Source organism: Cornus florida, unplaced genomic scaffold (genome assembly GCF_030987335.1).
Source record: "Cornus florida cultivar Cherokee Brave unplaced genomic scaffold, ASM3098733v1 CherokeeBrave_3.0.0_Hap2_Chr04, whole genome shotgun sequence".
Classification (NCBI taxonomy): Eukaryota; Viridiplantae; Streptophyta; class Magnoliopsida; order Cornales; family Cornaceae; genus Cornus; species Cornus florida.
The window spans coordinates 94643090-94664808 of record NW_026775574.1 but is presented as its reverse complement, the minus strand read 5'-3'; the positions used below and the strand labels follow the sequence as shown (position 1 = coordinate 94664808).

The 21719-nt window shown below is 36.0% G+C and overlaps 2 protein-coding genes across 7 annotated transcripts; one reads left to right on the top strand and one right to left on the bottom strand.

Annotated features, from left to right (window-relative positions):
* Positions 1 to 760: 760 nt before the first annotated feature.
* LOC132304023 (protein NRT1/ PTR FAMILY 6.3) lies at positions 761 to 5397 on the top strand. Its single transcript, XM_059801517.1, has 5 exons — positions 761 to 999; positions 1094 to 1271; positions 1495 to 1534; positions 1893 to 2461; positions 4345 to 5397. Exons 1-5 carry the CDS (start codon positions 885 to 887, stop codon positions 5219 to 5221), a joined length of 1779 nt encoding a protein of 592 aa, XP_059657500.1. The 5' UTR covers positions 761 to 884; the 3' UTR covers positions 5222 to 5397.
* A 2077-nt stretch (positions 5398 to 7474) lies between these two features.
* On the bottom strand, positions 7475 to 20424 carry LOC132304021 (oxysterol-binding protein-related protein 2A-like). Of its 6 annotated transcripts, XM_059801516.1 has the most exons (12): positions 19669 to 20423; positions 18426 to 18788; positions 17471 to 17567; positions 16365 to 16458; positions 16019 to 16235; positions 13925 to 14080; positions 12549 to 12716; positions 12292 to 12432; positions 11715 to 11936; positions 11487 to 11600; positions 8161 to 8351; positions 7475 to 7759 (listed from the first exon to the last, which is right to left on the bottom strand). In XM_059801516.1, exons 1-11 carry the CDS (start codon positions 20077 to 20079, stop codon positions 8172 to 8174), a joined length of 2163 nt encoding a protein of 720 aa, XP_059657499.1. In that variant the 5' UTR covers positions 20080 to 20423; the 3' UTR covers positions 7475 to 7759; positions 8161 to 8171. The 6 variants fall into 6 exon arrangements, 5 of the variants coding, with proteins under 5 accessions (XP_059657499.1, XP_059657497.1, XP_059657495.1 ...); XM_059801514.1 differs by having other exon boundaries at positions 8216 to 8351; positions 16019 to 16458; positions 19669 to 20424; XM_059801512.1 differs by having other exon boundaries at positions 16019 to 16458.
* Positions 20425 to 21719: the final 1295 nt, after the last annotated feature.

Genomic DNA, 21719 nt, shown 5'->3' with positions numbered 1-21719 from the left:
TAAACTGTGACTCACAATTATATTATGTGAGTCACAGTTTAGGAAGCGGACAACAAAAAAGGGACGAATGTATTAAGATTCAAGGACAATGTAATTATTCTTATAAAATGCATTTACATCGAAAATGCAATATTTATGTAATATATTACATTATCTTACAACACTGTGACACTATTAAATTAAGAATTTAATATTTTTAGCTAGTTATTGCATTACTGATATAAAGATTTAATTGAATGATATGATACGTGTCTCTGATATCAAAAAGTAATTTAATAAAATTGGCGTGCTCAATTTGAGAATCTGACTAGAGAAAAATTACAAATATGAAAATAGAATAAAAATCAAATCAAAAATAAAAATCAAACCCCTAAACAGAAGTCAAAACATTATCCTGTAATGAAGAACTAAAATATCTGACACAATCATCAAGTTAACTTATAGATATAATTTCTAACATATTTAAAATTATTATATTGTTAATTTAAATTATTACAATATTGATTTAAATGCACATGACAAATACGGGACCAAGAAGACACACAAGAGACCCCTAATTATTGTTCATTTTATATTATTTTGCAAACTTAGCCAGTTAACTTACAGGTGTTAGGTGTCAGGTGTCAATTGTAATTTGTAAATCAACCTTCTATTATTATTAGGGTCTAAAATATGGCAAAGTGAGGTCAGTGAGCTCCAAACCAACAGCAATAAAAAGGACAACGCCTTGTGTAACATAGAAGCATATTAGTTCTGCCCACAATTAGTATAGCCCCTCCCTCCCTCCCTCCCTCCCTCTTCCCCTCTTTCTCTCTCTCTCACACACACACACAGTTCAAACACATATCAAACACATTTCACACAAAGAAATAAAAAATCAACAAATGGCACTCCCTGAAACACAAGGGACCAATACCCTCCCAGATGCCTGGGACTACAAAGGCCATCGGGCCCAGAGACTCACCACCGGTGGCTGGACCAGTGCAGCCATGATTCTAGGTCTCCAATCTCACTTTCTCTCTCTACCCACTTTGTCACACAGTGACACACACACACAAGAAAATCAACTCACACATCTCGATCTGTTTTTCAGGGATTGAGGCATGTGAGAGGTTAACAACTCTTGGAATAGCTGTTAATTTGGTGACTTACTTGACTGCTACAATGCATCTGGGGAATGCTTCCTCGGCCAACACAGTCACCAACTTCCTTGGCACCTCCTTCATGCTCTGTTTGTTCGGCGGCTTCGTCGCGGACACTTTCCTTGGCAGGTTACTACTATATATTAACTTGTTCTTAATTTCATGTTGTTGTTGTTGTTGCTGTTGTGTGTGTGTGTGTGTGTGTGTTTTTTTTTTTTTTTTTTTTTTTTTTTTTGATGAATTTTTCATCAAGTTCTTAACAATAATCTTATGTTATGTTAAGATGGTGAATTATGCGTTTGTTAATAATTTGTTTGCTGATTTGGTACTACTTTTTTTTTTCTATATATAGGTATCTAACCATTGCCATCTTTACCACAGTTCAAGCAACTGTAAGTACTTCATGCTCGAAACTGCATTTAACTCTGTTTGACTTGTAACATTTTGTAATAAATGTCTGTTAAAAAAAAAAAAAATTACCATTGTTTCTTTTGACCCAAAAAAATATTTAAAAGGGAGGTCTGAAATTCTTTTAAGCTGTGTTTGAGAGTACTGAATGGGTCTTAAAATTCGAGTCAAAACAAATTTAGTTTAAAAACAATCCTAAACGCAACATTATGTATGAAATTAAATACAACAAAACTACAAGTTAATGTTGTATAGAATGCAATGTATGATATTTGTTTGATATGTCCACTTAATTCGTGCTTCTTGACATTTAATACTTGCTTTGTCTATGTTTGTGTTTAGGGTGTGACAATTTTGACCATTTCCACCATAATCCCTAGTCTCCGGCCACCAAAATGCACCATAGGCAGCGAGTCATGCACTCCGGCGAGCGGCATGCAGCTAGTGGCCCTCTATATAGCACTCTACCTCACTGCCCTTGGCACCGGCGGCCTAAAATCGAGTGTTTCCGGCTTGGGCTCCGACCAATTCGATGATTCGGACAAAATTGAGAGGACCCAAATGACCAATTTCTTTAATTGGTTCTTTTTCTTCATTAGTATTGGATCACTTTGTGCGGTGACAATACTTGTGTACATACAAGACAACTTGGGCAGAGAATGGGGTTATGGAATTTGTGCTTGTGCTATTTTGCTAGGCTTGTTTGTGTTCTTATCGGGCACTAGGCGGTATCGGTTCAAGAAACTTGTCGGAAGCCCGATAACGCAGATCGCCACCGTGTTCGTGGCGGCGTGGAAGAAGAGGCATTTGGAGCCACCGTCGGATTCTTCTCTCCTCTTCAACTTGGATGACATTGCAAACGAAACACAAAAGAAGAAAAAGCAAATTTTACCCCATTCTAAGCAATTCCGGTTAGTATTCTTTTCTTTCCATTTATTTCTTAAGAACAAAGTTAGCTTGAATAATTATTCTAAACTCGTATCAGCAGATGAAGTGATGGTGATAATAAGTCTGTTTGGTTCAGTTTTTGTACAAAATATATTTAATTAATAATTTTTGAAAATTATTTTATAAAAATTTAATAAAAAAATATATTATTTTCATCAACTTTATTCAATTTTTTAAAAATATATATTGTTTTTATGGTTTAATTTTCTAAAAATTATTCTAAAAAATTAGAAAAAATATTGGTTCAAAATATTGTTGATATTTCTTCTATAGAAGCAATGATACCAATATGGACAACTAAATTGACTGGTGAATTATTGTAGCAAATGTCAAAACTAGGGAAAAAAAATATTTAATGCTAGGGGGACATGGATTGCATGTAATTTTGGGAAATGCAATTATACTTGGCCACAACTAGGATAGGTGGCAAGCTGTTGTCATATCTTTATAGTGGGCCATCTTTGGTGGCCAATCTTCAAATGGTTTATGTAGAATCACTCAATCAGATTCCAGAATATTGATTGTATATCAGACGGCCAATAATGTACTAACCAATTATTGATGTAGCAGTATTAATTCTTGGATACACTCGTATTTGCCAGCCAAATTGTGGCCCAAGTGTTGACAACCATTAAATTATAAGCTGTCTGCACCTAATTTACGTCCCTTGTTTTTTAATTAGTGGCAGTAACACCCATTTATCGGACTACCTAGAAATAAACAAAAACTTGCCCCATTTATCATATTCAAATCAAATTCACATATAAAGATAGGGATGGACTATGCACAATAATGACTTTGACAAGCCTCTTTTTTTGTTTTTTTTACAACTTCGACAAGCTCAATCTTTACATTTTATCTGTTTGTTTGTTTCCTTGGCAAACTAAGGGGGATGTATTCAAACACAAGGACGTTTAAGAATGTTTAATTTTTTAGTTGATATTCCGCATAGATACTTTTATTGGGATTGAATTTTAATTTTTAAAAAAAAGAATAGATGTAGATACTTTTATTGAGATCAAATTTTAATTTTTCTTAAAAAAAATAGATGTCCGGTGCTACTAAGTCATTGCTATAAGTCTCACAATAAAATTTATTATATAAAAAATACCCTTAATCCAAATTGAATAAATATATAGATTGAACTCAACTATGCACAATCATGACTTTTACGATTGTGCAAGTTCGATTTTTAAATTTTGAGTCTCACAAAAAAATTTTACTTAAAAAAAAAAAAAAAAAAAACACCTTTTATCCAAATGAAATAAATATATAAGTAGAGTTGGACTAATGCACAATCCCGACTTTAATAATTGTACAAGCTCAATCTTTAGGTTTTATAAGTCTCGCTAATAAAAATTAAAATTGTGCACAGTCTAGACTTGTAATTAACATACCTTATATACGTCCCATTGTATCCTATAAATAATGACTATATATATATACATACATATATACATATATATTGCTCAGCCAATCTTGAAATCAGAGTATATGAAACCTATTATTAGTAAAATAAAGTGTGATCCAAAAAGGGAATCAAAAGATCACGAGCCACTGTGAACCAGTCTGTCACTGGTTGATCTTCACGCCCATTGTTTTGTGCATTCACTTCCCACCTTCCCCATATAACTCCAACAATAATTGCTCCTTTTTTTGCCCACTGGATTGTAATATGCATGCCATCAATGTCTATTATTAGAAAACCCATTGGGGCTAACATGTTGAAAATGAGGACAAGAGTAACAAACAAAACTTATGGTTACATAGTTGTTTGATCACACCATTGTGATGATGAATTCATAACCGTCTGATTGTCATCTTTTATGCCTCTTACTTTCGGCAGTTTCTTGGACAAAGCAGCAATCAAGTACCCTGAAATGTCGAGTGAAGTCACTGTGGTGAATAAGTGGTGCCTTTCAACTTTAACAGACGTGGAGGAAGTGAAATTGGTGATTCGAATGTTACCAATTTGGGCCACCACTATTATGTTCTGGACTGTCTATGCCCAAATGACCACATTCTCAGTGGCGCAAGCCACTACCATGGACCGCCGCATCGGCAAATCGTTCCGAATTCCGGCGGCGTCGCTAACCGTTTTCTTCGTGGGCAGCATTCTCTTGACCGTCCCGGTCTACGACCGAGTTATCAATCCGATCGCACGGAGAGTGCTTAAGAACCCCCAAGGGCTAACCCCATTGCAACGCATAGGCATCGGTCTGGTCCTCTCAATTTTTGCAATGGTAGCAGCAGCACTTACTGAACTCAAGCGACTGCACGTTGCGCGATCACATGGTATGACGGACAATGCAGCGGACGTGATCCCACTTAGTGTATTTTGGTTGGTCCCACAATTCTTCTTCGTGGGGTCCGGGGAGGCCTTCACGTATATCGGGCAGCTCGATTTTTTCCTAAGAGAGTGCCCTAAAGGGATGAAGACCATGAGCACAGGGCTGTTTTTAAGCACACTTTCACTAGGGTTTTTCTTCAGCTCTCTCTTGGTTTCTATAGTGCACAAGGTGACTGGTGACAAAAGGCCATGGCTAGCTGATAATCTCAACCAAGGGAAGCTTTATGACTTCTATTGGCTGTTGTCAATCTTGAGTGTTTTGAATTTGGGATTGTATTTGATAGGGGCAAAATGGTATGTTTACAAGGATAAAAGGCTTGCAGATGAAGGGATTGAATTGGAGGAGGCAGAAGAGCCTATTGGACATGCATAAGTTCTAATTTCCTCCTCTATTTATTTTTACTTATTTTTATAGGGTATTATTGTAGCTTACTTTTTAGTAGGTAGCTTCCTTTTATAATTTGTCTTTAGAATGCTTTTGTGCTTTTTTTACAATGTTGTAACCTTTATGTACAAAAAGAATGGAAAAGGACCAAGAATTAAGAGGAATTGCATGCTGTCGATCATGTTAAATGATGTCAAAATTAGACGAGCTTCTACTTTTTAGCTGCTTTAATCATGGAAGTGGATTCCCTATGCTCGGCGGAGTTCTGTGAATCAAACGACTTCGTTTCATTCACTGATTTAACTCAACAATGTTGTTCTGGTACTTTTTGACTACCTTAATTACCAAAGTGGATTCCCTCTTGTTTGGAGGAGTCATGTGAACCAAACAACGTTGTTTTGATAAACAGAGGCATAGCTCATCGCAGTCTCATGTTCAGCTCTGTGTACCCCATTTTGAACTGTATATCAAAATAATATTATTTTGATACACAGTGTCATGCATAAGATCCCTCCAAACAAAATACCAGCAACCAAATTACCTGAATTCCCAATGGACGGATGGACTTCAACTCTTGATTCAACCATTGGTATTGATTTCTTCATAGAGTAGGAAAGTAATTAATTCTTTCAAACTCAAGCCATTTAATATAATGTCATCAGAGCATCTCTAACAGTATGTTAAAATACTGTTTTGTGTAAAATATACACTACCACTTATGATTATAATTTTATTTTTATCTCCAACAGTCTGTTAAGATATATTGTCACGTCACCAATATGTAAAATTGTTGTGTATTTTACACAACCTTTTTATACAGGCATATCAGCATATTTCATCAATATGTAAAATTATTGTGTATTTTACACAATCTTTTTACACATCCACATCAACATATTTGCTTTCTCTTCCATATTTTTCATTCCATTAATGAATCAATCCTATATTAAGTAGGTTTGTAAAAATTATGTATGTCCAGGTATGATACTGGTTGATTGTTATTGGGGTATATTTTTTTGAACAAAAGATATAAAACAACTGTTGGAACTAAAAATAATTAATCCAAAATTTTTGTGTAAATATACATCAGATTTACACAAAAAATATATATATATACACAATGGTTAGAGATACTTTTATTAATTAAAAATATATATACACAACGGTTCGAAATACTCTTATTAATTAAAAAAGTGATGCTCATTTACCTGGATATTGAAAGGAAAGTTATTGTGCCACACAACTTCTATTGAGTCACAAACCTTGAAATTTGAATCAAAGCGTAACAGTCTCTTTATTAATGCTGTTTTAAAAAATTGATCAAATAACAAAATTACAACACAAGTTTTAAATAGATTCATATCAAAATTATAACGTGTCCAATGAGAACACCCCAACACATCAGCCGACGTCAAATTGAAAAAGGCATCGACTCTCTCATCATAGTATTTTTCCTTTTATAGATATTTTATTTAAATATTTTATATAGATTTGACTTTTGTCTCTCAATAAATTCATATTCACAATAATTGAAGTGATCATTCAAATCAATCGTTGTAATTTATTGTGCATTCCATTCAGAATATCGTATGTGGCAGGTAATCCATTATGGTATTAAATCTACAATTTAATGATGTTGCACGAATAGCAAATATGTGCAAAATATTGTTGCAAAGAACATCCAAGTTCAACTAAGATTATTTTTCTTTATTATTCTTTTTATATATAATTTGTTATTAATTATTCTGCATTCGATTGGACATTATTCAATGACCTAGTTGGTGATGAGCAAGCAAAGTGTGCCAATAATTCTGCACCCATTAACTCCATAATTCCATTCTTCTCAACCATGTTTAATCTCACTTCATATAGATAAGACTACTGATGAACTTAAGGAAAGTCAACGAATTCCAACTTCAAATTGATATTTTCAATTAAAAAATAGAAATGATTCCAAAAATCATCTAGGAACTCAAGTGTTCAACCATGACCGAAAATTTTGGAACATTCTCTCACCTGTTTTTGTACTCATCTTCCTCGGATGATTATCTTTCTCAGGATAGAATTCAACACTTAACCGAGTTAACCTAGCATGTACAACCTTTGTTATGAAGAGAATATATATATATATATATATATATATATAGTAACTGTGATGAACTTTCAACTTTAAAAAAAAAAAAAAAAATTGGAATGGATAAAAGGAAGCTATGACAATAAATGGCTAAACAACAAATCTCATGTTTAAATGATTTCTGCAACACCTTTTTTTTTCCCTTTTATTTCTTAACAAAGAAAAAATACATATACTTATGTAAATTGGGGGTGGAAATTACAAGATTACAACAGATGACAGAAAATAACAAAGAAATTTGACTCTGATCCACCACCATTATCGAAGATTGATTCTTAATTCGGATGTACTTCAGGATCGACTTGTGTCAACCTCAGAAAAGAAAATCTGGCAAACTGATGCAGTCTGGAACAAATTAGGTCATGCATGCATAAAGTTGCTCCGTCAACGTCCTGCATGAGGAGCAAATGTTTATGAGCAATCAGATTTAATACTAAAGACTTCAGCAACAGAAACAAGAAAATTTCAATGTCATACTTAGATTCTTTCAATGTCATGCATATCCGAGAATGGTTAACAGTAGGAATGGCATGCACTATTGATTAGCCCAGTGAAAGATTTCACCCGTCAAATGCAATTTGATATGTTGAAAGTATCTAAGTATCGGGAGATAATTAAAGATCTATAAAATAGTAATGCAATTTGATATGTAGGGAGATGAATCCCTTGTATTTAGTCTGTTTCGGGAGGAACCATCTATAACATAATAGGCTTCCGAACTAACAAGCAGTTTAAAATAATTGTACGAGGGTTCAGCAAGCTTGCCAGAAAAAAAAAAAAAAAAAATGAGCACCATTGTAAAAATCAGGCCCCTTCAGAGGAATTAACAAGATCTTCGTCAAATTCACCAAATATATTTGAGCACCCATCCCATTTCCGCTGCTCCCGTGCTTCCCAGTAGCCGCCCACGTAGCAGAAAGGTCCATCTTCACCATTTCTTTGGAACCATTTGGGCTTCCACCCCTTTTCTTGTAATTTCCTCGACTGTACAGGAAGTATTATCAACACAAATGAGAAAATTTTATCAAGGCATGGTTAACAGTAAACAGATATTTTTTGCTAAATGTGGTTATGTTTGTTGATAGATGCAATATCCCAGTAACATAGCTAGATATCTAATTATAGTTATTGAGATTTCTCAAAATGCATTATTGTGACCGGTTAATTTACATTGCATATAATGAACATAGAATTATTATTGGTATGTAGGATGCATCAAGTGCATGTGGTAAGTTAGATGACGGATAATATTGTATAATACTGAAGGCAGAAGCGGTATTGGGAGCAAGTGTGTAGGCCGATTCGGAATGGAGGATTGGGGCTTAGAAGATTGGTGCCTTTCAATAAAGCTCTCCTTAGGAAATGGCTGTGGAGGTTTGGGGTGGAGGGGCATTGGCTTTGGAGGATGGTCGTTGTGAGCAGATATGGGGAGAGTAGAGGAGGGTGGAGTTCTCTTGAGGTGCGTGGTCCTAGGGGTGTGGGGGTTTGGAAGTTAATTCGGAAGGGCTGGGCTGATTTCTCCAATCATGTTAGGTTTCGTCTCGGGGATGGCAGGAGGATTAGTTTTTGGGAGGATGTCTGGTGTGGGGACCTTCCTCTTGCTCTCGCTTTCCCTCGGCTGTTCAGGATTGCTACAGATAGGCAGGCCATGGTGGTCAACTGTTATCGTCTTGATAGCGGGAGACTAGTTTGGGATGTTCGATTCTGGATCTTTTTTAGGACTGGGAAGTTGAGGATGCTATTCGTCTTCTGGAAGTGTTATATCGTCAGGGTATTATGGTTGGAGATTCTGATTTTTGGTTTTAGGCTCCCAATGCTCAGGGTCACTTTGATGTTCGGTCCTTCTTCAGGTGTCTCACAGAAGAGCCTAAAGGTCCTTTCCCGTGGAAGGCTGTGTGGCGTTCTAAGGCTTCCCTCAAGGTGGCCTTCTTTGCTTGGACCTCTATTTTGGGAAAGATTTTGACTCAGGATAATTTGAGGAGGAGGAATCAGGTGGTGATCAATCGGTGTTACGTGGGTCTTCGGGATGAGGACACAGTGGATCATCTTCTTTTGCATTGTTCTTTGGCCAAGGAATGTTGGGATTTGATGCTTGGTCTATTTGGATTTCTCTAGGTCATGCCTGGATCTTCTAGAGGGTTGATTGAAGCTTGAAGAGGTTGTCTTGTGGGGGCTCATATTCAAGATGCTTGAATGGGTACGCCTCTTTGTGTGTGGTGATGCATTTGGCTCAAGAGGAATAGGAGATATTTTGATGGAAAGGAATTGCCTATTTATTTTCTCAAGTTCTCTATTGCCTCCACACTTTTTTGTTGGGTTTCAGGAAGAGATTACAGATCTGTTGAAGATATTGTCGTTTTTTTGGCCTCTTTGAAGGCTTAGAGGCTTTTTTTGCCTTTTGTTGTTCTTTTGGGATGCGATCCCTTTTTGAGCGCTTTTTATACATTTCTTACTTATCAAAAAAAAAAAAAGGCAGACACGGTATTTACAGAATAATTGGCAACATCAACAAAGTTGCAAAGAACTGAGCAAAAGAAAAGGCAAATAAACGAAAGAAGAAAGTATCAGATGATTATCTGAATTTTGAAATGCAAAACAACAACAAAATTACTACGTACATTGAGAACAACTGCCTGTTATTCTTTTAGTCATCATAGGTTCGGTATCCAATTCTGCTTTGTAAATACTAAACCTTCATTGCATCAACCTAATGCCACACCCAACCATACTGTATCATGCCAAGAGGTAAGACAGCCTATCTATTGTATTCAGTTATTTCATTCCAAGACGTGCAAAATAAAGTCATACCATGTTTCTATTTGTATATTATTTGTGTCCTTACCCTTGTTACAACGTAAAGTTATCTATTTAATACATTTATATGGACCAACCTGCAAGATTTCAGAAATGTGTGCGACATTTATAGGGTGCCGGTAAACTCAACTATCATTTGGTGCACAATGTTAGTTTTTTAAATGATTACCAAAGAACAAGAAGCAAATATAAATTTACCTAAAAAAACAAAAGTAAAAAGAACATATAACTCTAGTATCTCTCTATCAATTTTGTCTTGACATATAGAATTTACTTAAATTATAAATTGGTCCTATAATTCTGAGTTGAAACCATCATACAGCTGTGCAAAGCAACTGTAAGACGAACCCCACGTCCATGGAATGCACATTCTCGCCTTTATGTAGCTACCTAATGCGCAAATCAAATTATAGTTTTTAAAATATGGTGTAGTTTCATTGGCTGCTCTATGGTGTAGTGCTCTACGGTGTAGTTTCATTGACTTGCACACATAATATATGGATGCATCCGGACATAATTCCTCAAAAAAAATTCGGAAGCAAGCCAAATTACTGGAGTCAGTCTTCATGCCTCTGGCATTCCTAGGGGCTCATATCTTCAATTGAGAATTCTTTCCTCCTTGTTGAATGGAAATCCCTTCTCCACAATAAAGGTTAAGAGATCACGATGAACCGATCCTATTTATATGATATTTCAGTGTTTCTACCATTTTCCAGCCTTTCAAAACAACACCGTTTTATTAATACATGAAACAAGAAAAGAAAAATGGAAAAACTAGAATTGAAATGTCTAGTTCCATAAATACAAGACTATGCTAGAGAGATTCATATATATCCTTGAGGGCTACCAGCCGTAATTATCCTTGAAAATTAAGGATTATTTTATATGTAGTTCGAGAACCAAAACTCAGTTTCTACTGTGTTCAGTATCAATCACAAAAGCTAGTTTGAAGCTCTGTTGGTACATCAAATATACAACAGGCATGACATTGTAAGAAGACATAGCAAATGGCTGTTTTGCAAGAAGGGTAAGACTGACTACACCACAACGGTAAATCCAATCAGTAAGACTCCAAGATCAAATGGGCAGGCATCAATACAGGATCATATATACGACATCACATCTTTAGGTCCAGCAGACATTTGCACGTCCTTTTATAAAAACATTGATTCATATGCCAGCAGTTAAGGAAGTCTGGTGACCACCAAGCACTCCAAAGTCCCAAAACGGGATTAAGACAATTAACAGAAAATTTTGGCATGAATATCTACACAAAGAAAATGTACAGAAAGGTGTCAGAAATACCATTCTTTGCCGCGTCTCCAACCGTAATTTCTCTGCGTTTGCCTTTTCGTATTCCCCATTCTCCAGATGACGTTGATCTGGTCTGAGTCTTGAATCCGTGGGTGGGAGCTTCTCCTTAATCCGTGATCAAATACCCGGAATCAGACAGAACTATAAAAGACAATTAGAGATGCATAAGAAGAAAATGAAAGTGCCTATGAAAAAATTGATGCAATACATCATCTCTACCTGCAATCCTGATGTCAACTCATTTAGTGTAATTGCAAACAACGTCAGGTTGTAGCGAGTGAGATTAAGAGGAGGCCTACTACTTTTCCACAACAAAGATGCATTGGACAAATCATTTGATTTGCTAGTCCCATCTCCATTCATATAATACATGCTGTCGTTCCACTTCCCAACTAATGTGGCAACTTTCTTCCCCTTGACATCTTCAACAAATCCATGAACCTGTATAGTGAGTGGGGTTTGTTACACAAATAAAGGATCCAGAACTTAGATTCAAATCAGTAGTGTATGAGATTGCATCACCAAGTTTGGTGCTGCCAATATAGGTGCTCAAAAAAAGAAGTCTTTTTTTAGACTCTAATTCTGAATTTGCACGCTTGGCGGCCAGAGATGTTACATTGCACCAAGAAATGGCCCCTAAGTTTCAATTATGTTCTATTTTGATTGATGTTGTTAAACCAAATAAGCAGGCACTTGTTTACAGCAGAAAGCTCTAATATTATAAAACAAGCAAGTATTCGTTAAAATAGCAAACAACTAAAGTAGAATTTAGTAGGCTAAAGATCTCTTTGTTTACCTGGTGAGGATTTCGGTCAAGAATAGAATGCTCTTTGAATTTTAGTTTGCAAGAATACTGGCGATTACCATGTATGTGCATCGTCCCATGGTGGTCACAGTATAGTTTACCAAGGATGAGATTATAAATGGTTGTTGTCACCTAAAAAAAGAACGAACAAGCTTTAGAATATTTGTATCATATGAACAAATATAAAACCAATGAGATCAGATCAGCATAGCAGGCTATATACCGCATGATATTTACCATGTGCATACCTTGTTCCATTGGAAAATCTCGCCATCATCAAACTCTAAGGTTAGAGTTCCAACAGGGTCAAGCTGAATTGATGTTCCCCAAAATTTTGATCTAATGTTACTGTCACCCCAAAATTTCCAACCTTTGCCTTCACAGTGGCAGGCAACAAGTGTTGGGTGGTGACTAACCTGATTTACAAATGAAACAGGAAAAAGATTAGGATACATACTATGCTTGAAGGCAGGTATTAGTGTGAAGCATATCTTAAACCAAACAAAATGTGAAAATTTTGAAAACTTGGTCAAAGAATACAATAATAAAGCCTTTTCCCGAACTACTTGGGGATTTTGTAACGACCCACTCCACCACATATTATGATATTATCCATTTTGAGCCCGAACCCGCACAATTTTGCTCTTGGGCTTTACCCCAAAAGGCCTCATACCAATTGGAGATAACACCACCACATATAAGCACTTCACATTTTCCTTACACAGACGATGTGGGATTGTGCACCTGTAACTCGTCCAGTGTGGTAGCCTACTAGTGCCTCTTGCACCCGCCCACAAGGTCACCACAATCACTCCCCCCCCCCCCCGGTGGGGCCCAACGTCCTCGTTGGCCACACTTCCGGCTGGATCAGGCTCTGATACCATTTGTAACAACCCACTCCATCACATGGTATGATATTGTCCACTTTGGGCCCGAACTTATATGGTTTTATTCTTGGGCTTTACCCCAAAAGGCCTCATACCAATTGGAGTGACACACCTACATGTATACCACTTCCCCTTTCCATGCGGTGGAGTGGGCCGTTACATTTTTCCATTCTGCTCTATCTAAGGTCATAGCCTCCGATATAATGCAGATATAATATAGTACACATCATCCATTTTGGTTACTATTAACCCTTGGAAAAGTCTCTTTAAGATGTAGTCATGCAGATAAATTTCGTCCACCTTCAAGAGTTAAAATTCTAATTCTTGTAGCAGGTACAAAAATAGTTGCAAAATAATGACGGTTTAAAAGATGCTTTTAAAATTTCATTAATGTTATGGAAGATAGAAAATTAAGCATTATTACTTGGCCCCTAAATTATGTGTGCCCACCAGAGTTTCATTTTGTTATCCACACCAACACACTATAATGCAACATCTGGAGAATAATTTGAGAAGGATGCAGACTTTGAACCAAACAAACGACAACCCATATAGCCTTTAAGCATGCCTTTAATAAGCCCTCTCAGAATATCTACGGGTTATGGCCCCTATTGCAATTACTGGACAAGGATGCAGAACCTCTTTTGAAGCAAAATAGTCAAGCCCTAGTCTAAATGTGAAAGCATATTCAATCTGAAATCAATGATTAGGCCAGTGTTGCTACTTTGCATAAATACCTTCTCCGACAAGAAGCGAATTCCTTTATCAGGATAGTCAGCTTCATAAGTTTCACCCAATAAGGGATTGAAGGGTTTACAGTGGCGACCTTCAGATGAAGAATATCCAGAAACCGCAAAAGCAGCAACATTCAAAACTCTTAGGAGACTGTTTCCCTAAAGGTTAATACAAGATCAATACAGCAAATATGTCAGGTTTCAATACAATTGGGCCACCTGTAAATCAAAAGGATATACTTTGAATTGAATTAACAGAAAATCTGACAAAAGAGTCCTTAAAACAAATTAAATGTTAATAGGAAGTCTAAACATAGAAACAAGAAAGGCCAAAAAAATTTCTTTTCCTGGAAAGGCAAATGTATGATAACGAATATATATACGAAGACAGTGACATTTTGAAGCTTGCCATATCTAGATAAAATGATTTACAATTTAATCAAATTTTTCCACAATTTGAAGCCAAAACTTCAGAAAATCACACTACAATGTTCATCAGAAGTCCAGAGAAAGTTGAGGAATCGGTTTTAATAATCGGCCAAGGTGTACTTCTTTCACTGAGGAGAACTCAGAAGTCAGAACACTTCAAGTACATTTGTTCCTAGGTGATGTCATGGTAAAATTTACTGACACGCCCTCGGTAACTCTAAAATATAGAAATGTACACATAAAGGAAAACCCAAAGAAGCCCTACAAGGGCTAAAACAAGAAAGAAAGAGAACAAAAGCAAAGCTGCCAGAAGAGCCCAATCTCAAACAGAGCACTGCAAAGGCAAACCATAGCAAACCCGGATTGCAGTAAAAGGCAGCAACACCAAACAACTGAGGGAACACAGCAGATAGCAGGATTGCTAGCAATCACTAGACAGCAAATACAAAGAACAAACCACAATTAGCAGCTAATCTGAGGAAGCATCGATCCTCACAGAGTGATTTGACAGGAGACGAATGAAGGAGCTAGGAAAGCACCAATCAGAAACTATTTGCCTTACTGCTCTCCTTAAGTTTAATGGTAAGAAGCCTGCACCTCATATATTCCTTGATGGAAGAGAAGATAATAGAAGCTGGACAAGGCCGACCTCTATGAATTCTTCAACTCCTCACCATCCATGTGAAAAATAAAAAGGCTGTCAAGGTAAGTTTGTGAAGTAGGAAATTTCTGGACCTGGGGCTGGCAGACCAGTGAGTGGAAACCCAAAGATAAAGAGAATCCCAATCCATAGGATCAATATGGAAGTTACCAAGATGTTGGAAGTGAAACCAAATGACAGAGGAATAAGGGCATTGGAAAATTAAATGGGAGTGACATTCAGCAGCTGATAGGAAAAGATGACAAACATTATGGACACCATTTTGCATTTACCCTTCTGTCTCCTTAGTTATACACCCTCAAAGCAATCCAAAAACAAGATAGTAACAACAATAACGTTCTCCATGTAGACTATAGAAGTATTTGGAAATTTTAGTGTAGAGCGAGCGAGTCATCGGTCTGGGGAAAGAAAGGGACCGCCTTTGAAAAAAAAGCACTTGCTTAACTTGCTAGGCCTTCGGCTGTTGCACAAATTGTGCTTTTCTAAGTAATTGCCCAATAAACTTATTAGCATAGCATTGCATATATGTTCATAATGGCCAAAGAAAATATTCTAAATTTAACTAAAGATGACTTAATTCCACCTACTTGGGTTAACTACGGGTACCAGTAATCTCAAGACGACTTGGAAAGCTTCAGTCGAAGACGAAAATGGAGAAAGATTTTTTTTAAAAAAAAAAAGGGTACTCACTTAAGCAAACATCAAGAACACAGAAAACTACTTTAAATCCAAATGAGCACCAAAAGGGACCAACTCATTTTCCATGGAACGTCATCCAATCCCATACTATATTTAGCCAAATTCTGAAGCAATCCTTCAATCGAGCAAACAGAATAGGAAAATAACCTACTTAAAAAACAAATGATAGCAGCAGATTGTGCAATGACAGGAAACATAGGGCAACAAGAAGATCTGTTTTATCATGAAAGCATGAAAGATACTCAATTGCACATATTATCTCCTAACCACAGCAACAGACAATAAAAGGTAATGTAAGTCAATCATACCGCTTTTCCATGCTCATATGCGCGATCCAAAAGATAAGAGTACTCAAAGTCCTCAAAACATTTTTGGAGAGATGATATTGGCTCATTAAAGTACACAGGGAGACAAACCCGGGTCAAGTCCTTTCCCACATTGTCTTTGATCATAGACCAAAGACTAACCCCTTTCTCTTTCTCAGCTGGATCAGGAAGCTTCTTTCGCCTTTCAATTTGTGGATATCTAGAGTCAGTAATTCCAATCTCAGCATTCATCTTCTTCACATCATCAATGTGATTTACAGTTCCAACATGTTTATCCATATAATTAGTAATTTCAGTTAAGGTACTGGTGGCTGGTTCAGAGAAGTACTCTTTTGTGTCAAAAAAGGTGGCTTCTTCTTCATCCGTCACTTCCTCAAGCTCTTGTTTCTCAATGTCGTCTGATGATTCAGTTGTGCTGCATTCTGAACCAAAATAAGATGCCAAGAAAATTAGAATACACACTTATACAAAATAAAGACAGAAAATATGCTTACAAAAAGAATGAAAATGGACAATATAATCCCTGTAACCATGGGGATCACATATTATTGATTAATAAAAAAAATTAAATCCTACTTTTTCTCTTTCAGTTTTGTCAATGAAAACTTCCTTACAGATATAGAACTGTAAGAATTCAGATAAAGTTTTCATGAAGTCCTCTGTTCTTTTCTTTTCTTTTCTTTTCTTTTTTTTCTTTTTTGAAAAAGATAAAAAAAGTGTCTATTCATCTATAATGAATCGTTTTTGGTGTTCCTTAGAACTGGAGTAGGTTCAGCTTTGTGGATGTCTATCACAACTTTCGCAAGTGACTGAGAAAGTCACAACTTTGTACCTTTGGCTCTGCCTGATTGTATTTGAAGTGACCTATTCATTTACCAAGCGACATGCAGAAAAACTTTTAAGCGAAAGACTGGTATTATTTTGAATGTAGAATACCAGTCTTATTTTGAATGACCTATGCATCTCAAACCAAGTGCTATTTACATGGAGAAAAACTTTAACCAAAAGAATGTATCAAGTGGAGAGAGAGATGAAAGAAAAGCAAAGAATAAAAGAATACAGATAACGAGCCATAACAATGCCCTTTCATCTGGTGAGATGGCATGCTCCTCACATTAAACTTCATTGGTAATTGATGTCAAAGAACTGAGTCCTCAATCCTAATTTAGAAATGAAACTATCAAATAATACAAGATAAAATATTTACATTAAAAGATAAATGTAAACATTATATATTCATCTTCTCAGGAATCAGTTGCTAATAAAGATACACTTATCAATTAAAAACTATTGGAGAAAATCCTGTAGTGAAAATCTTACACAGCCAAATAAATATAAATTGCAATTTTTATCAAACATTTTATTTGAGAGAGCAGAAGACACAAGTAAAACATATCACATGCACCAGACATGGTCGACATATGTCACATGTACCACTATATTTTCCACGCCCTAAACTGGAATATCCATGCTTCACCAATCGGTATTCACCATCATGAATTCCTGAGCCTTCAGCTTCAATGTTAGCTGCCTGCATATGCAAAAAATAAATAAATTAGTCAAAAATAGCAAGCTTGTTAAAACAAATATTTAGTCACACAACTCACAAGGGCCTTTGTTCGGTGCAGTGGTAAAATGCCCGGACCATGTCACGGGTTCTAAATCCAAGAGCAACCACTTTGTGCAAATAATGATAGAACTTAACTTACATTCAGTCAGCTTGATTACTGTGGACCACGTTGGGTTATGATCCTATTCACCCTTTATTAAGTTAGTTGTGTGATAGGCAAGTGTCAAAATATAATGTGAAAAGTGAAAGCACAGACATCATAAAACAAGAAAACAACTAATGATTTTAAAATATCAAACAAATACCAATTAGCAAACAATGAGACTCCCACACAAGACATCATACTGAGACCCAAAATATCTTCCCAGCTCAACCCAATTTGGTACCAGCGCCTTAAATGTAACACTACACAAAGATTGCCTGTACTTACATGGCAACAAACATTGATGGACAGTAACAGTTTGTCTAATCTGTTCAGGGGATGTGTATCAAGTGACCCAAAGAAGAAATCTGTTTCTAAATTCTGAGAGCAATGTTACAGCCACCTCTATCTTCTTGGCAACATGCATAATTAAGTAAAGCAGTTATCAAGTCTATTGATTAATTTATTCTATAATTTAGAAAAATTTCAGCATTTAAGCTTTGCTGACATTTGTGAATTTGTCCCCAATAACAAATGTGAAAAAGATACCATGATATCCATCCCAGCAAAATCCCACCGAGAAAAACCTTCTTGCCCCATCAAAATAAATAAAATTGAGATGGGAGTTCCATACTCTTTTAACTGTTGAAGTACAGCCATAACTAAGTAGAAGTTACCTCCAACTGTCTTAGTGTGTCAAGCAAATTGGACCGTTCTTCACAGAGCACTTTAAATTGTCCTTGTATTTCCGAAAATTCTGAAAGCATTATCTGCTCGCAGTCCTTGACAAGTACCTCACTAATCCCCTCTTCAAGCAATCGTCTTTTAAGCCTTTCAGTTGATAGAGATATATCATCCGGTACAAGGGACAGATTATCATTTAAGGGTCTTAATGAAAACAGACTTCGAGTCGAAACCAAAGCTTCTATCCAAACCACTCTTTCTTTCTTTGAATTAGTCCTCAGATGAAGAGTCTTTGTAGCTGTAAATATGTAGAATCGTTTGTCGTCTGACCTGCTCTCCCGAAACGAAGAGATCTGCTAAGAAATCCAATAACATCTCAGTAATTAGAATTGCAGCCTCTTCATATAGCCATTGTATACTAATACATTAACAATTTAAGGTCTACAACAATAGTTCAACACCATAGATTAAGAAAATAAGAACAATACCAATGCAATTTTCAGATAAAGCTTACTCAAAATCACAATTTGGAGAGGAGGATAATCATGACAAAACCCACAATAGAAAGATCATAAAACCCAGAGCTGAATGATCTGATTTAGCTTGAATAGAACCCTTGGTATAAAGTTTTGACAGGAAAAAGGGAAGAAATTATCCTTTCTCAGCTTCCAAACAGTCGCCACTTAACATTCAAACCCATCAAGCACCAAGTCCCAAGATTTATAATAAGTCAAATATATGAACTTTTACTTATATATTATTACAGAAGTTAAATTAAAAATTAGAAATTTACAAAGGAAAGTGAAGATCCCAATATACGAATCACAAGATTTCGAGATCACAAATTTGACTAAAACGATGATGTGACTACAGATTAAAAACCTAGGCATGCAATATAGCATATCATACCCCATATTCACCTGTTGATGTGACCCACTAAAGATCAACAACCAGTTATATTACTGTAAAAATAGAAAGAAATTCACAGATACGAACGGGATAGAAAGTGTTTTTTTATCACAGTAAAAAAATAAATAAATAAAAAACATACAGTAAAAATAGTTTTGTGAAGTAGCGCCAAAAAGAAACAAAGTCAGTGCGTTCCGATTGGAAACTTTTCTATCATACAAGAGATGGCATCCGATAATATCCCCCCCTCTCTCTCTCTAACTTTCTCTCTCTGCAACAGATTTTCTCTCTCTAAAACAGAATTTTTTCTCTGGAGAGTGTTTTTACCTTGAGATGAACGACGCCAATGGTTTTCTGGTGCTTGCGTCGTGATCCGGAACTGTCGAGGCGGGTGAGGCGGGCGGAGGAGACGTCGCCAATGAGCCGGACGTCTTCTCCGGCGGGCAACATAGACGAGTTCTCCGGCCGGGGAATCTTGGAGTAGGAGAGCACGCCGTTGCGCAGCACGAACCACCTGGATCTCCACCCCTTGCCGTAATTGGTCCACTTGTGGAGAACTCCGGCGAAGCTGGCTTCCGATCCAGCCGGCCGTCCGGCATTGCCATCAGATCCACCGGAAATGATCTCCGCCGACAAGCATGACCCGGTTCTGGACAGCGCCACCTCCGGCGACTGGTCTCCGATCCCCGGACTCTCCAGCGAGATACAACACAGTGGATGCATTTCCTTCACCCGCATTTTGATCTACCAATTCGAATTCAGAGTATCAAATAGAACACACAAAAAACACATACATATATCTATGTGTACGGTTATATGTATATCTATGTGTGTTTATGTATATATGTGTGTGTTTATGTATAGGATGTGATTTATAAGCTTAGGGTTCAGTTTTGAGGGAATGAGAGGAACAGAAGGAACAAAGAGGGTCTCGAGCTGTGTTGAAAGAGAGCTGTGAAAGCTCTGAAACTGAGAGATTCGAGTTAGAGAGAGAAAGAGAGAGGAGAGAGAGAGGTGTGATGGGTTTCCAAGGATTACTAAAATAAGGGATCGTTTGCTTTCGATCGATTACAAAAAGTAGTAAAAAATGAGTTTATATGTGACGGTATAAATACGGCAACAACCTGATGGCAAAATCGTAATTAACAGGGACTTTGATTTAAAACCGACTCCTCTTTCTCACTATCGTCCACACACGTTAGAGAGAGAGGTCGAAATTTCTCGTGGATCGGCGTTGGCTGTTGAGAACCGGTACACGATTTTAAAATGCATTTATTATGAGTAATACAGTAGTAAATTTTTTTGTGTAACCATTTAATTACAAACGACTACTATAATTTTTATATATTTTTTTATATAAATGGTAAGTTATCATCAAATTTTCTTAGCTGTCCATACAAGTAATTACAATTTAGGTTAAAGTTTAAAAAACTCATTTCGAATTTGTAAACAATTCTCTTGAAATATATTTTATGATAATATCTTATCAATTATCACATTTTATTGCAAAATGTGCTAATTCTTAGACTATATTTTATTAAATAAGTATAATGTCTTTTGTTATTGAAATAAATTATTAAAAAAAATTAATAAGAAATATCAAATTTAATCAGAAAGGGTAAAATAGTCTTTTATAATAAGTTTGTCCTTAATTACGACAAATTAATAGTTCACCGGAATAATTTATAGTTCTGCAAAAGGGCAATAATTCACAGATATTTTTTGCACTATATGGTAAAATTTATAGTATAAATTTATTTTTTTATTTCCTCAATATAAATGTAGCTTTTTTATTATATAAATTTAATTAGAATATCCCATTTTTATACTTAAAAAAAAAAAAAAAAAAAAAAAAAAAAAAAAAAAGTAGTCTTTTACCAAAAAAATTTAGACTACAAAATATGACCTACTTTTTTTTCAAATTTGATTAGTAGTCATTTTTATTGGCTTATATTTATTCATAACAACATTTATCCAAAACTCATTTATTGCTAACATGGTTTAAAACATAACCAAAGCAATAATAGATTTTTCGAATTTGAAAGATGCCAAATGGGATGTATAAATGGAGGTGTACCCCCACCCGTCACATGTATTTGATAATGATTTGGAGGGAATATGTAAGTGGAGGTGTGTCCCCGGCTCCGTCACACGATGCTAAGATAATATCATGTGGTGAAGTCTATACCCTACTAACACAATGCCCACAATCTTTTAAATTTCGTGACTATTTAATAATAAAAATGATTTGGCTTCTCACATAAACATAATGGTAGCGTTGAGCCCTCCAATTATGACAGCATAAAATTAAAATTTAAAATTTTCAAGATTTTTTAAGATAAATTACAAATGATAATGCATGAATATTCCATAAGTTA